Source organism: Rhinolophus sinicus, chromosome 17 (genome assembly GCF_057876585.1).
Source record: "Rhinolophus sinicus isolate RSI-liver-muscle chromosome 17, RSI-T2T, whole genome shotgun sequence".
NCBI classification, from domain to species: domain Eukaryota; kingdom Metazoa; phylum Chordata; class Mammalia; order Chiroptera; family Rhinolophidae; genus Rhinolophus; species Rhinolophus sinicus.
This window is the reverse complement of record NC_142517.1, coordinates 158156371-158171481: the sequence shown is the minus strand read 5'-3', so window position 1 is coordinate 158171481 and position 15111 is coordinate 158156371. Positions and strand designations below refer to the sequence as shown.

General features: G+C 40.9%; 1 protein-coding gene across 2 annotated transcripts in view; it reads right to left on the bottom strand.

Annotated features, from left to right (window-relative positions):
- Positions 1 to 15111, bottom strand: part of CERS6 (ceramide synthase 6) — a 281767-nt gene extending 266656 nt beyond the window's left edge. For both annotated transcript variants that reach the window (XM_019727366.3, XM_019727367.3), the window contains exon 1: positions 14587 to 15111. In XM_019727366.3, coding sequence (XP_019582925.1) covers positions 14587 to 14756 — 170 coding nt within the window. In that variant the 5' untranslated portion in view covers positions 14757 to 15111. The remainder of the gene's footprint in view (positions 1 to 14586) is intronic.

Genomic DNA, 15111 nt, shown 5'->3' with positions numbered 1-15111 from the left:
CTTTGCCTTACTGCCTCATGTAAAAGACAACCCACCACAAATGTCATATTTGATCATCCTGAGATGCCCTCTATTGATGCCTAAAAAAATTAACAGGCTTGTTAAATTATTTACATGGCAAACTACTTAACAAATTATGTTGAAGCTGGGCACAGCTAGAAAAGTGCCCCTAGTGGAAAGCAGATCAAATCCCTTCTGAATTAATTTGGTCAGGCTAGGTTAGCCATATTCACACCAATGGAAGTTCAAATTTGGGGGTGTAGATTTGTTTCTCTTAAAGAAAAACATTATATATATATTTATTTTCAGCTAATTTTGAATGTCTGCATCTTCATAAATATGACCCCAAGGACACTAGACTATATTTGTTGTTTCTTCAGGATCAAATTAAGACAATCCACTAGGCTTAAAATTCTGAAGGAAATACAAAATGTCAGTTTCAAGACTTTCCTTTTTCTGGGAGGGTTTTATTAGAAAAAAAATATTTCTGAGCTCTCTAAATATTAACAAACAATCTCTGTGAAATACATTACATGTGTGAGGTGGCTGAGACCCAGTTATTCACTAAGTTGCTAGGTTGTTTTCTGCAAGAGCAATTGAAGAATCAGAATTTTCCTTGGAGTGGGAAAGAGACAGAGAGAGAGGAGGGGGAGGGGAGGAAAGGAAGAGGAAGAAAAAGAAGAGGAGGAGGAGAGGAGGAAGAAGAAGAAAGGGAACTAAAACTGAAAGAACTACACGGACAACCCCAAGCAGTAAAAAGCAGGAATGGAGTCTATCATGTAAGTTCATGGCATAAAGGAAATGCCAGTAAAATATTTCAGAAATCTAACGGTAAAGACTCATTTCTGGAAATCAGGGTTCTAACAAACACTCAGAAAGCATTTGTGTGTGTTCCTTGAATAAATCTAAAGAGCAAGTAATCACTTCTTCCATGAACTGAGCACTGCCCTAAACACAATGCATGCAGTATTTCATTTACTCCTCAAAACAACTCTATAAATGTCAGATGGAAACTGAGCATGGATAGATTAAATAATTTGCTCCGAGATCTGTGGCATGGCCAGAATTCAGCCCAGGTCATAAATCAATATAAATGGTGAATTTGATGTCTGCCATTACCAATGGTTGAATGCCCAATCAATTTCCCCTTGAGATTACATGCAATAAAATAGGACCATCGGGGCCAGATGGGATGGTGGGAGACAGACTGGGGGACCTACAGAAGGCATCCCTTCACCAGCATCCCTCCACCAAAAAGGCAGCTTCCTGAGAAAACCCACCCAGTGGAAGGCCACGTCCACAGGCACACCCCGAGCAAGTGACAGGTTCTAAGTAGTACACAGTTGCCCATCACTTGTCTAAAATTCCACCATTAGAAATAGTTTTCTGCCATCAAATATAAGCAAGTCTCTGGCCTACAACCCACATCACTATTAACAGTTGAGAAGAAAAGGCTAAGAAGCATTTTCCTCCCTAAATAGACATAGTGCTAAAGAGATGGGGGCTTCGATGCCTGTCTAAAAGTAAATATTTACTCTTCAACAGAAGAAGTAAATCTTCCAGTTCCAGGATCAAATATATAAACAGGTTCTACTGCCTCCCCAAGCTGCACCCCCTCCCCACACGCTCTACCACCCACACACTAAATCATCTTATAGAACAGTATTCCTCAGATCGCTGCTAAATAGTGTACTGATCATGTTTTACACAATGTGCATTTTAAGAACCAGTTTTGAGTCTCCTTTAAATACATTTTTGCAGATAGTCTTCCAATATCACAAACTAGGCCTATCCCCCATTTTACAAATGAGGAGACCAAATTTCAGAGAGTGTGCTATCCACTGTTACACAGCTGAGAAAGAGCAATGTTTGGATTTAAACCCAAGTTCTGTCGTCTTTCTGATATTCCATCCACTTTCCTTTTAATCTGAGTTAGGAATATAAATTTCTAATTGCAATAAATGTACAAAACAGTAACATAATTTAAATGCACTGTCACCCTGGCATCTATTCACACAAAGATACACACCAACCACTGAGGCACAAAGCCCTTATGCTCTTAATCTCCACACTGCCTTACGTGACTGATCGCTGCTTCTCAATTTTCCTCCACTCAAGCTATTGTGTCCGAAACTGCCACTCTGCTTAAACCACCAAGTCACTTTATTCTGCTTTGAAATGGTGATCTATTAAGACAAGATCTACAGAGCCACTTAGACTAGCTGGCAGCCTTTACTCTGATACTTGCCAAACTGAGTCCCTAGACAAAATTGTAGATGCTTTTCTCCATACCCTCCCCCACTCTTAACTCTATGCTGCTCTTCTGCTTCCAGAACGTCCCTGTGTTTTTAAAAGGATCTGTACCAATGGTGATGAGAAGGAAGGAAGAGAAAAGAAAGAGAGAGAGGGAATGTGGGAAAAAGAAAGAAGAGAGGGGAAGGGAGGAGAGGGAGGGGAGGGGAGGGGAGGGGAGGGGAGGGGAGGGGAGGGGAGGGGAGGGGAGGGGAGGGGAGGGGAGGAGAGGAGAGGAGAGGAGAGGAGAGGAGAGGAGAGGAGAGGAGAGGAGAGGAGAGGAGAGGAGAGGAGAGGAGAGGAGAGGAGAGGAGAGGAGAAAGAAAGGAGACAATCACAGTTTCAGGACAGCAACAACAGCTCTATAACCTGAAAACCTCAAAGATAAGATGTGACATTTATGCAGACACTGGCAAGTCACAAACAAATGTTATTTGTAGGGCACTGTGAAAAAGGCTACCTAGTAAAGGAACACAGACTTCCTGCAATGAAAAACTATTTGTGTATCTCCAACCCCACCCCTGCCAAACACAACCCCGACAATCCAATCCTGATGTAATAAAAGTAAGAATAGGAAGCAGGAGTGGTACAAGGGAAGTCCCTTCTGAAGGCTAACGGTGAGGAAAAGAAAGTTCTCCTTAAAAGAAAAAAAAAAAAAAACTGCCCCAAATAGTCTCACAGATGAATTGTGGAAAGTAGTGTTTTGTGTAATGACCAAACATTAATATAAACCTTGAAAACTACTTTTCAGTAATTTGTACCTGCCAACGCTTGCCATCAACTGCCTTGGGGTAAGCAGCACTGAAGTAAAACACGTTCAAATTTTCAAGTGTTTCAATCACTTGCGTACAAAAATGGATGTAAATTTAAATTGAAAGACAGGGAGGAGGGTCAGCTCTAATCTTCTTCCACAGTAAAAGATATATACACACAAGATATATCAATGGCCCAGACACTTGCCTTACTAGAACTTTATCCTACCACCCCGGTTTGCTTTAAATGGCTTATGAAAACACTAGCGTGCTTTTACTGTAATCCTCAGGATCCTATGCAACTGGACAGCGTGCTTTTCCAAAGACACTTTGCTCTCTCCTTTTCTGTCCATGCCAATGTATTATTATTAAATTGCCATATTAACAAGTGGACTGAAGGAGGTTTAGTTGGAAGTGCCTTCCTAAAGCCCCAGAGAATTTAACTGCTCTCTGGACTCCAACCTTCCTTCCATCACCCCTCCCCCCCCCCCCCCCACCCATGCCAGCAGATTCTGGGAGAAGACGGCTCTCCTAGATCCCACAGGGATTATGCATTTTAAAACAAAAACAAAACAACAGTGCTTGGTGGAACTGAAATCAAGAGGCTGGGATGTGTGTCCCTAACTAGAGCCCTGTCAAGGCTAGAAAGTGAAACTTGTTATTTCTTGTAAGTGCCTTTTTTTCAGTCAGGGAATCTTCATTTTTCGAATTATTTTCAGTGTGGTAAAATATACATAACAAAATTTACCATCTTAAACATTTTTAAGTGTTCAGTTCAGTGGCCTTAAATGCATTAACACTGTGCAACATCACGACCATCGATCTCCAGAACACTTCTTTCTCATCTTGCAAAACTGAAATTCGACGTCCATGAAACAGTAACTCCCCATTTCTTTCTCCAGTTCCTGGCAATCACCACTCCACTTTCTGTCTCTATGAATTTGACTATTCTAGGCACCTCATGTAAGTGCAATCATACAGTGTTTGTCCTTTTGTGGCTGCGTTATTTCACTTAACACAATGGCCTCATGGTTGTAATCCATGTTGTAATATGTGTCAGATTTTTTTCCTTTTTAAGGCTGAATAATATTCTATTGTATGTATGTACCACATTTTGTTTATCCATTCATGTGTCAGACACGGGGGTTGCTTCTACCTTTTGGCTATTGTGAATAACACTGCTATGGACAATAAGTTTACAAATACAGATAACACTTGAACAATAAGGGGTTAGGAACACCAACACCCTTGCAGTCAAAAATCCCCTTATAACTTTTGACTCTCCAAAAATGTACTGCTCTACAGTTGCCCCTCAGTATCTGTGAGGAACTGGTTTCAGGACCCCCCATGGATACCTAAATCCACGGAGACTCAAGTCCTCTATGTAAAATGGCATAGATCAATGCATACAGTCGGCCCTCTGCATCCTCAAATGCCCAACCACGGATTGAAAACAGTACAGATGTTTACTGAAAAAAAATCTGCATGTAACTGGATCCATGTAGTTCAAAGCCATGTTGTTCAAGAATCAACTGTATCTCTTTGAGACCATGCTTCCAATTCTTTTGGGCATATACAAGAGGTGGAACTGCTAGATCATATGTTAATTCTATTTTTAATTTTTTAAGAAACTGCCACACTCTTTTCCACAGTGGCTGTACCATTTTACATTCCCACCAATAATGCACAAAGTTCCAATTTCTCCACATCCTCACCAACACTTCTTTTCTTTTTGTTTTTTGACAGCAGCCATTCTAATGGGTTTGAGATGATATCTCATTGTGGTTTCAATTTGCATTTTCCTAATGACTAATTAAGTTACCTTAAATTTTTTTTCAATTATGTTTGACACTCAATATTATATTAGTTTCAGGTGTACAACATAGTGGTGAAACATTTATATAACTTATGAGGTGATCCCCCAATAAGTCTAGTACCCACCTCATACTATACACATTTATAGTAACTACAATATTATTGACTACATTCCCTATGCTGTACTTTACATCCCCATGACTGTTTTGTAACTGCTAATTTGTACTTCTTAATCCTTTCACCTGTTTTACTCAACCCCCCCAACCCCTCCCATATGGCAACCATTAGTTTGTTCTCTGTATCTAGGAGTTTGTTTCTATTTTGTTCATTTTGTTCTTTAGAGTCCACATATAGGTAAGATCATACAGTATTTGTCTTTCTCTGGGTGACTTATTTAACTAGGTCCATCCATGTTGTCACAAATGGTAAGGTTTCATTCTTTTTAATGGCTGAGTAATATTCCATTGTATATATGTACCTCATCTTTGTTATCCATTTGTCTATCAATGGACACTTAGGTTGCTTGCATATCTTGGCTGTTGTAAATAATGTTGCGTTAAAAGGGTGCATAGGGGCCGGCCCAGTGGCTCAGGCGGTTGCAGCTCCATGCTCCTAACTCTGAGGGCTGCCACTTCGATTACCACATGGGCCAATAGGCTCTCAACCACAAGGTTGCCAGTTCAATTCCTCAAGTCCCGCAAGGGATGGTGGTGCCCGCAAGATTGAACATGGCACCTTGAGCTGAGCTGCCTCCTGGATGGCTCAGTTGGTTGGAGTGCATCCTTTCAACCACAAGGTTGCCAGTTTGATTCCTCGACTCCCGCCGGGGATGGTGGGTTGCGTCCCCTGTAGCTAGCGACAGTAACTGAACCTGAAGCTGAGCTGCGCCCTCCACAACTAAGACTGAAAGGACAATAGCTTGAGCCTGGACGGCACCCTCCACGGCTGAGATTGAGGGGACAACTTGACTTGGAGAAAAGTCCTGGAAATACACACTGTTCCCCAATGAAGTCCTGTTCCCCTTCCCCAATAAAATCTTTAAAAATAAAGGTGCATATATCTTTTCAAATTAGTGTTTTGGATTTCTTCAGATAAATACCCAGAAGTAGGTCATAAGGTAGTTTTATTTTTAGTTTCCTGACGAACCTCGATACTGTTTTTCATAAAGGATGCACCAATTTGCAATCCCACAAACAGCGCACTAGGGGTCCCTTTTCTCCACTTCCTCACCAACATTTGCTATTTGTTGATTTATTGATGATAGCCATTCTGACAGGTGTGAGGTGATATCTCATTGTAATTTTAATTTGCGTTTCTCTGACTATTAGTGATATTCAGCATATTTTCATGTTCTATTGGCCATCTGTATATCCTCTTTGTAGAAATGTCTGTTCAGGCCCTCTACCCATTTTTTAATCAGAATTTTGTTTTTTGGGTATTGAGTTGTATGAGTTCTTTATAAATTTTAGGCATTAATCCCTTATCAAATGTATCATTGGTGAATATCTTCTCCCATTTAGGTTGTCTGATCGTTTTGTTGATAGTTTCCTTTACTGTGCAAAAATATTTTAGTTTGATGTAGTCCCATTTTCTTTTGTTTCTCTCACTCAAGAACACATACCCCAAAAAAATATTACAAAGAGAGATGTCAAAGAGTTTATTGTCTATGTTTTTTTCTAGGAGTTTTATGGTTTCAGGTCTTACATTTAAGGTTTTAATACATTTTTAGTTTATTCTTGTATACGGTGTAAAAAAAAGTGGTTTAGTTTCTTTTTTTTCTTTTTTTTTTTTGCATGTATATGTCCAGTTTTCCCAGCACCATTTATTGAAGAGATTGTCTTTACCCCACTGTATATTCTTACCTCCTTTGTCATAGATTAATTGGCCATATAGGCTTGGGTTTATTTCCGGGCTTTCTATTCTATTCCACTGATCTATGTGTTTGTTTTTATGCCAGTACCATCCTGTTTTAATTATGATAGCCTTGTAGTATAGTTTGTCAGGTATTATGATACCTCCAACTTTGTTCTTTCTCAAGAGTGCTTTGCCTATTCAAGGTCTTTTATTGTTCCATATGTAACTCACTTTTAACAAAACATTCAGAGAGAGAATATAAAGGAGTTTAGTTCTATCTCTAAATTTTTCTTCATAAAAACCCATTCATTCTTAATTGCTCAAACTTCCTCCAAGCTCTTTTTCTCGTCTTCATTCTCCATAATAAAGTCAGGATATTATCTACTTCATCCTCTTGAATGCATCCCTTCTACTATGTAGAATCTGACAGGCTTCCTCCCTGATAATGACTTAGATTGTGGAGTAGAGTCAGGAAGCACAAAGGAATAAAAGAGTGTAAACATGTGACCAGAGAAACAAACCAAGCAAAACCATTCTTCATTAAAAAAAAAAGAAAATTAAAAGTCTATCCTTTTCCTTCCCCAAAAGTAGGGAAGCTCATCACAATTGGAAAATATACATGAATTCACAGACAGTGAAATAAAAATTATTAATAAATATTTGAAATAAGTTCATGTATAATATAAAAACACACATTATACCAGTAACATTTTCTTTCAACTGCATGCTGATAAGGAAATGCAAAAGGACATACAGTCTTTCTGGACACCAATTCGGCAATTTGTATCTATTAAGAACACTAAAGTACTTATCCTTTTAGACATATAAATGCCACTTCTAGGAAACATTCCTTTGGAAGTTGTCAGGAATTAAAAGATGTACATACACAAACTGGAAACAACCTAAATGTCCAACAACAATCTCAGGACTGATTAAATGAAACATGGTATATCCGTAGTATAGAATAATGTACAGTTGTTGAAAGTATTTGTTAATAAATTACTACATGGAAAATGTTCAGATTATATCATTAAATAGCAAAAGGCTTCTTATAAAACCATATATGTACATATAGTATGATCTCATATTGGCTTTAAAATAGGATATTACCAAAATTATTAGGAGATCAAGAAACCTAATTCCAAATGCCTACTGTGTTTCCTGGAAAATAAGACCAAGCCAGACAATCAGCCCTTATGCGTCCTTTGGAACAAAAATTAACATAAGACCCAGTCTTACATTATATTATATTATATTATATTATATTATATTATATTATATTATATTTATTATATTATACCTGGTCTTATATTATATAAGAATGGGTCTTATATTAAAAGAAGACCAGGTCTTATATTAATTTTTGCTCCAAAAGATACATGAGAGCTGATGGTCCGGCTAAGTCTCCTTTTCGGAGAAACACGGTACCTAGCTTTTTCATGCTGTGGAAAGTTAGGTATGTTTCCTAAATTCTCAATCCTTAGTGTCATCTATAAAATATTGGGAAAATTAATATCTACCTCACAGGGTTTGGGAGAGGATTACATGAAGTGAACCATGTAAAGTAATAAACTTATATTAGGAAATAAATATTAGTTGTTACTATTACTTTCAAACTCAAAATGTCTTCATTAAAAACTGCAGTCATTAGCAACAGTCTAACATAAAACAAAACAAATGGTGAGCAACAAGTCACAGCTTCAGATCATGTGCCCTGACCACCCAATCATCCACAGCAGTACTAACAAGCCACCCCAAAAAGACATTGTGAGAATCACCATTTTGTGTTCAGTCTTGCCATAGCATTGGGTATTTGAAGAATAAAGATTATGGTGGCAGGGAAGAGTGACAGTGAAAGAGCTTATGAGATAATTTCTACAAAAAGGGGGATAAGTTCGAAGAGAACAAATAATAAAATCTGAGCAGTCAAGACTCTCAGGGCAGGGTTGCCAGTTAGCTCAGTTGGTTAAGCAGTGCCCTTAACAACAAGGTTGCCAGTTCGATCCCCACATGGGCCACTGAGAGCTGCGCCCTCCACAACTAGATTGAAACAACTTACTCGACTTGGAGCTGATGGATACTTGAAAAACACACTTAAATAAATAAAAGTTTTAAAAAATGACACTTTTGAAAAAAAAAGATTCTCAGGGTATCGCTAATATAGAAGGATCTTTTTCCTCCAAGTGGCAATTTTGTTTACTTCCTATTTTTGCAAATAAAAAGAAAAAAAATGGCTCCCTAAAAACATTATGTGATACAATTAGTTACTAACACACAAAATCTGGAACCTCAGTATCCTGACTCAAAAGTATTTAAGAAATGAACTGATCAAATGAAGATGGAAGAGGAAAAAGACAAAGATTTGAGTTACGGCTTTGTAAGAAACAGATGACCAGTGGCTTTAGAAAATCTGGTTTTGCCCGGTGATGGAAGAAGGAATGTATGTGCATGTAATAAACATTTTAAATCTTCCATATACAGCATGGACCTAGAGTGTAGTGCTCACCAACAATGTGTTATCAGGTGAGTAGAACAGGTGAAGCAAGCTTGAGGCAGGTAGTGATCTCTTACTAAGCCACGGGACTGGTTTGATGATGGAAGAAATTCCCCTGAATATCCATTTTCTTCCCAGTGCCACCTGGCCTTCTGCATCACAAAAGAGAAACCACTTCTGAAATATCTTATAAACTGGAGTCCAGGAGGAAAAACATTTAACCCTGTCCACAGAGAATTCACATACTTTTAACAGAGAAGTCACAAGTGAACTCCGGGTGTTAATTTACCATTCCTTGATGACGTTAACTCATTTGTGATAATTTAAAGTTATCTCATTGTCTCCCACCAGTCTAAGGCACTGCCCATTAAGAATACAGCATGCCTTTTATCCATAAATCAACCTATTGCAAATAGCTAAACTACTGCACCCTATAAAGACAAACCTTTTATTTTGCAAGATGAGAAAGCAGTACTAAAGTTCTGCAAAGAATGCCATTCCCTTTGATTTTAGGTTGTTTTCCAATAAAACATCCATTGTAATCCAATTTTCCTATCCCTGTCAGAAACTGTAGGAAGCAACCTACTTGTGTCTGACCCCAACTCTTGCTTCTTACACCAGTCTGGCAAAGCAGGTATCCATAGTTTTAATAACAAGTGAAACAGTACTTTCACAGAGTTAAAAATCCAGGACGAAGACTGCAGGAGAAAAACCATGTTTGGATGCAAGTTATGCTCAAATATTCTGTCTTGCTCCATTCAGACTGCCGTAACAAAATACCACAGGCTGGTGGCTTACAAATAACAAAAATGTCTTTCCCACAGTTCTGGAGACTGGAAAGTCCAAGATCAAGCCATCAGCAGATTGGGTGTCTGGTGAGGGCAATCTTCCTAGTTCACATACATCTTTTTACTATGTCCTTACACAGTGGAAGGGGCGAGGGAGCTCGCTGGGGCCTTTTTTATAAGGGCACTAATCCCATTCATGAAGGCTCCATCCTCATGACCTAATTACTTCCTAAAGGCCCCATCTCCTAATACCATTACCTTGGAGGTTAGGATTCCAATTTATGAATTTTGAGGGGACATAAACATTCACTCCACTGCACACCCTTTTAAAATACATCTGATCATAATCAGTTTCATTTCAAGGTACATTATAGGAAGATCCTTCAATAAGGAAACTCACCTGACTCCACCTTTTTCCTGGCAGTCATTCATTCACACCTTTCCTTTCCCCTCTAACCATCAGGAATACATTCCTCCCCTCCCTTCCCCCTCTCACCTCCCTTCTCCTGCCTCACCCAAGGCTGCTGGCAAGGCAAATACTCATATATTAAGTACACCCATAAGAAAAGCCCATTGGCCAGATATTACCTCTGGCATAACTGAGACACTGTTGTCCCCTTGAAGGTTTGGGGCAGCAGGTCATTATTTGGCTAAACAAGCCAAAGCAAACTGGTGTGAGCCTCCTAAAGAATGACAGTTCCCAAACAGCTTGCCGCTCTGATAGCCAACCTGACAGGAATGAGCTTCTCATTTCTTATCCAGCCAGCACAAGATGTTCCAGGTCTACTCCGGGTCCATCTAAAAAAGGTCTGAGGAAAGATAGCAATTGCTTTCTCTGCAGAATCTTCTTTGTTAGTTGTTCTGAAATACTGTGGCTTTTTGGAGCACAAATCATAATGGCCCAAAGGATCCTTTTAACTCAAATCATAATTGAAAAATACAAGAAACAAAACCATTGCCTAGAATATTTGCAAGGAAAAAAAAAATCTCTTTATTCTTAGATGACTTATTTCTGCCTGCAAAGAATGATGTTTACCCCGCTTCAAAGTGTGATGAGATAATAATTAGTAAGCTACAGGATTCTGATCATTGGGAGGGTGAAAACAACCTTATATTACAAATACCAGCTGCTTCACTGCACAGATGAGAAAGTAAGGCAGGCAGAAATTAAGTGGCTGCCCTAGTTTGAGAGAAGTTTTACCAGAACTTGAATGTTCTGATTCTCGACCAGTACTTTCTGCATCTCTCTCCTCAACCCACAAGGAAGAAAATGTATTAACATTACCTTTTATAACAATAACTCAAAGAATTTTTATTCCCAAAAAGAAATTCAGCAAAAGTTTAATCCCACATTTATGAATACCATAGCAACACACATTTTTTTAAAAAATTGAATTTGGAAGAAGCATTTATTATAGTTCCAGAGAATGTTTTACTGAGCCTAAACAAGCATTAATTCAAGAAAATTCATCACATAGATGATAATGCTACATTATTAAATAATATTTTGTTCCTCATCATCAACCCAGCAACACAGTACAATGGTATACACTACATTTTTCATTCTAGGAGAAACCATCCAGTTTATTTTTTTTCACAAAGCTATTTTACTGTCAATCAAGTAATATCTACAGTGGCTCTTCCTGCGCCTCCCCAGAACTAAGTGCAGGTATGAAGGTTAGCTATGTTTAAAACCATAAAGCTTTGGGATATGCGCAGACTCAGCCAAAAGTCATTGAATTGAGGCTGCTCTGTTTTTCACCAACCATGCTGGGCATCCATATTGTTGTCCATATGGTGCTATAACATGGCATCGTTCTGGCCACCAATGCCTCCACTGTCAACACACAACACTGAGGGGGGAAAACAAAAAGAAATGTTCAACTGGGCGAAAGTCCAATTCAGTCAATTCTTTCACGTTTCTTTTTATAGAAATATATAAGACTGAGGAGGTTTCCACATTCACAATTTTAGCTTCCACAAGGGTGTTACTGACCCCATTTAATGGAAACAGAGATCTTAGATAATCAGGTATTTCATAGATACGTTCTCAGCTTTTAAATAAATGGCAATAGAAGAAAAAGGGATAGCATACAGAAGGAATTACGCCTATTGTAAAAGCATTTCATTTTACAAAGGGCTCTGCAATAGGCTCCTTTAAATCGTGATCCACATTACCAAATACCCCAAGTGACAGACATGTGTGCACAACACGTTAGAAGGCTACTGAAAGTGAGTCGTACCAGTGATAACAGTATCATTCAAGTTATGATGATAGATGTTGAGGTAAAGGCCACAGGTTGGACACCAGAATTTGTCATTCAGGTTTGAGAAGAGGAGAAACATGCTGAACTTGTAATTCTGGATACAAGTATACAGTTGGATTTTCAAGAGAGTCTGAATGGTTAAAGACAGAGCTGTCACTACTATAGCAAGAAACAACGTAGACACCCTTCCAAAAGTCAGTAGCAGTCTGTGGTATATGGACCCTATTGAATTCTGAACATTAACCATAAACTTTCACTTTTCATACTGGCCATTAAATCACTTCTACTTGCATCAATGGCCTGAAAGAAACTGACCAACTCTCTACACATCAACATGAGGACATTTGCTGTGACTGACAGTTGAAAGCAGCCTGACCCCTTTGTGTAAACTCTAAGTCATGGGATTGTGCAAAGGAAGGGGGGGAAAATGTTCAGAAAGAGGAAAAATGACTTTCCAGTTTTCAACTATTATATTGGTTTTTAATTTTTTTTTAAAGCAGAGAACATCTAAGTACAAAGCTATCTCCATTCCCTAATTTTGTTTTTCTCCAGCCTAATGAACAGCCTGGAATCAGCTTTTTGCATCCAGGTCATTAGAAAACATGCTTTGGTTTTCGAAAATACAGACAACACCTCTTTCAAATACATTAGCTTGCTAAAAGTGATCCCAGCCAGAATTTATCAGTCTGAATTGATCAGATATCTTTCTGCAACTGTGTGGAGCCCCTACTATGTGTCAACACAGAGCAACCTGCTGTTCCTGGCTGTTTTTGGAGCGACTGGAAGGTTAGACATGAATTCCTATTTTCTGCAAGTAAACATTTGCTCTAGAAGCAACTCTAAACCAGCAAATACAACCACTTTTTCACAGTAAGTCTCCGTGCTAGATAGGATCAATGACGCACCTGTGCTGGATTCAAATCGTTTTAAAATAGGTCTTTAGATCTGTTCCCTTGTGCACGTCAATCTCTGCATGTGAACAGCTCACTTAGTTCTTAAGCAACAATATTGCCTATTGAATAATGCACCTTCTTTAAACAAAAGATACTTTTTGTTCTCATGAAGCTTTGTCTGTTGCCATTTCCAGCAACAAATGACACAAAAGACAAATTCTGCCATCTTCAAAAGTGGCTTTAGACAAACAGAAACAGCAAACAAAGTAACTGAGCAAAAGCTTAAGAAACAAAATCAAGGTGAGTTGGGGGCAGGGGAAGAGAGATGGAGTGTAAAGTGAGAAACAGTCTAAACTCTACTCTGGGATCGCAGAAATTCAGTCTTTACTGATAAAGGGGGCGGGGGAGGTGGGGCGTGAGGGGTGTCAAGGTTTTCAGTTGAGAAAAAGAAGTGTGTGCTGCTGTCCCGGTTTTGTTTCAATAACACCCGGAGAGTGGTGGCCGGCAAAAAGTAGTTTAATGACTAAGACTGATTCAGTAAAACAAGTTTGTTCGTGACCCAGTGGAGTTACCTAACCAAATCTGAGATTTATACAAACAATAGGTCAATTCTTTAAAACAATTTTAAGTGAGTTTTTGTAGCAAAATAAAAGTGTATGGTTATTCACAGGAAGTATCTGTCAGTTTAATATTACCATTTCGCAGGCTGTACACCCGTCTTCTCACATCCTCTTTTAAAGAAACCGCTAATGGCCTGTAGGTTTGAAAATCTACTGTTGTCACCTATTTCCCAGGAATGTGGGCCTGACACTCAGTGTTACTCATGGAAACCAAATAGCGGCCAGAAGCTAAGGAGTCCCTGGTGAATTCGTGAAACACAGTTCGGACAATCCCTGTGCCGGGGTGAAAGGAATGGAAGTGTGCGCGGTTCCTCCGCCCTCCCCGACGCGCGTCCGGAACCTTCCTGGCTGTCAGGTGGGTGGCGGCGAGCCTCAGCCGGGAAACCCTGCCTGGGAGCGCGGCGTGCCCATCGGGTGGAGAGGAACAAGCCCCGCGGAGTGCGGCGCGTCCCGCGGCCGGCCGCCGCTCACCTTTGTTCGCCTGCCCTCGCTGCGAGGAGAGAGCGGGCCAAGGAATAGTGGAAGCGCGGGGGCAACCCCACGGCTCCGCGGCCCCTCCCAGGCGCCCGGAGGAAATCCGTAGGCAAGACAGACCCTCTCTGGCTCCCAGAGCGGCAGCCGGACTAAAGGGTCAGCAACCCCTTCCCGAACACAAAGGTTGGGAGGCGTGAGCAAGAGCGCTGGGGCGCCGGTGCGTGCGCCACAGAGCACGCGTGTGCGTGTGCGCGCGAGGGTGTGCGTGTGTATGTGTGTGTGCGCGCGTGTGTGTGTGTGTTTAGGGGGAGGGGAGGAGCGCTCCAGCCTTTCTTACCTCTCGAAGAGGAGCCGCACCATAAAGATGCAGAAGGCCAGGGGGAAGGCGAGATAGAGATCCTCCGCCTGCGGGAAGGTGGCTTCCTCCGTGTTCTTCAGGTCCGCCCAGGTGACATTGTGCGGAAGCCAAAACCTCTCGTTCCAGAACCAGGCTAAGATCCCTGCCATCTTGCTTTGTCCGCTCCTATCCTGGCTCCCGCGGCCCGACGAGCTCTTGCCCGAGCAGGGCGCCGGGGGATGCGCGCACGGCTGGCCCGAGACTGTGCCGCCGCCGCCGCCTCCTCCGCTACCGCTGCTCTCGAAGGCTCGCGGCGAGCCCCGGTTCTCTCCTCCCTCTGGCCGCGCTGGGGAAAGGAGCCGCCTCGCCCGTCACATGGCAGCCCGGGCCGCTAGCCCTGATTGGCTCGTCCTCGCGTCAAGCAGCGAAGCACACGCGGCCACCTCGCCCACGCCCGGAGGGCAGGGCGCAGCCGCTGCGCCTTGGGCGCAGGGGCACCGCTCCGGATAGTGCTGCCAGGCCCTG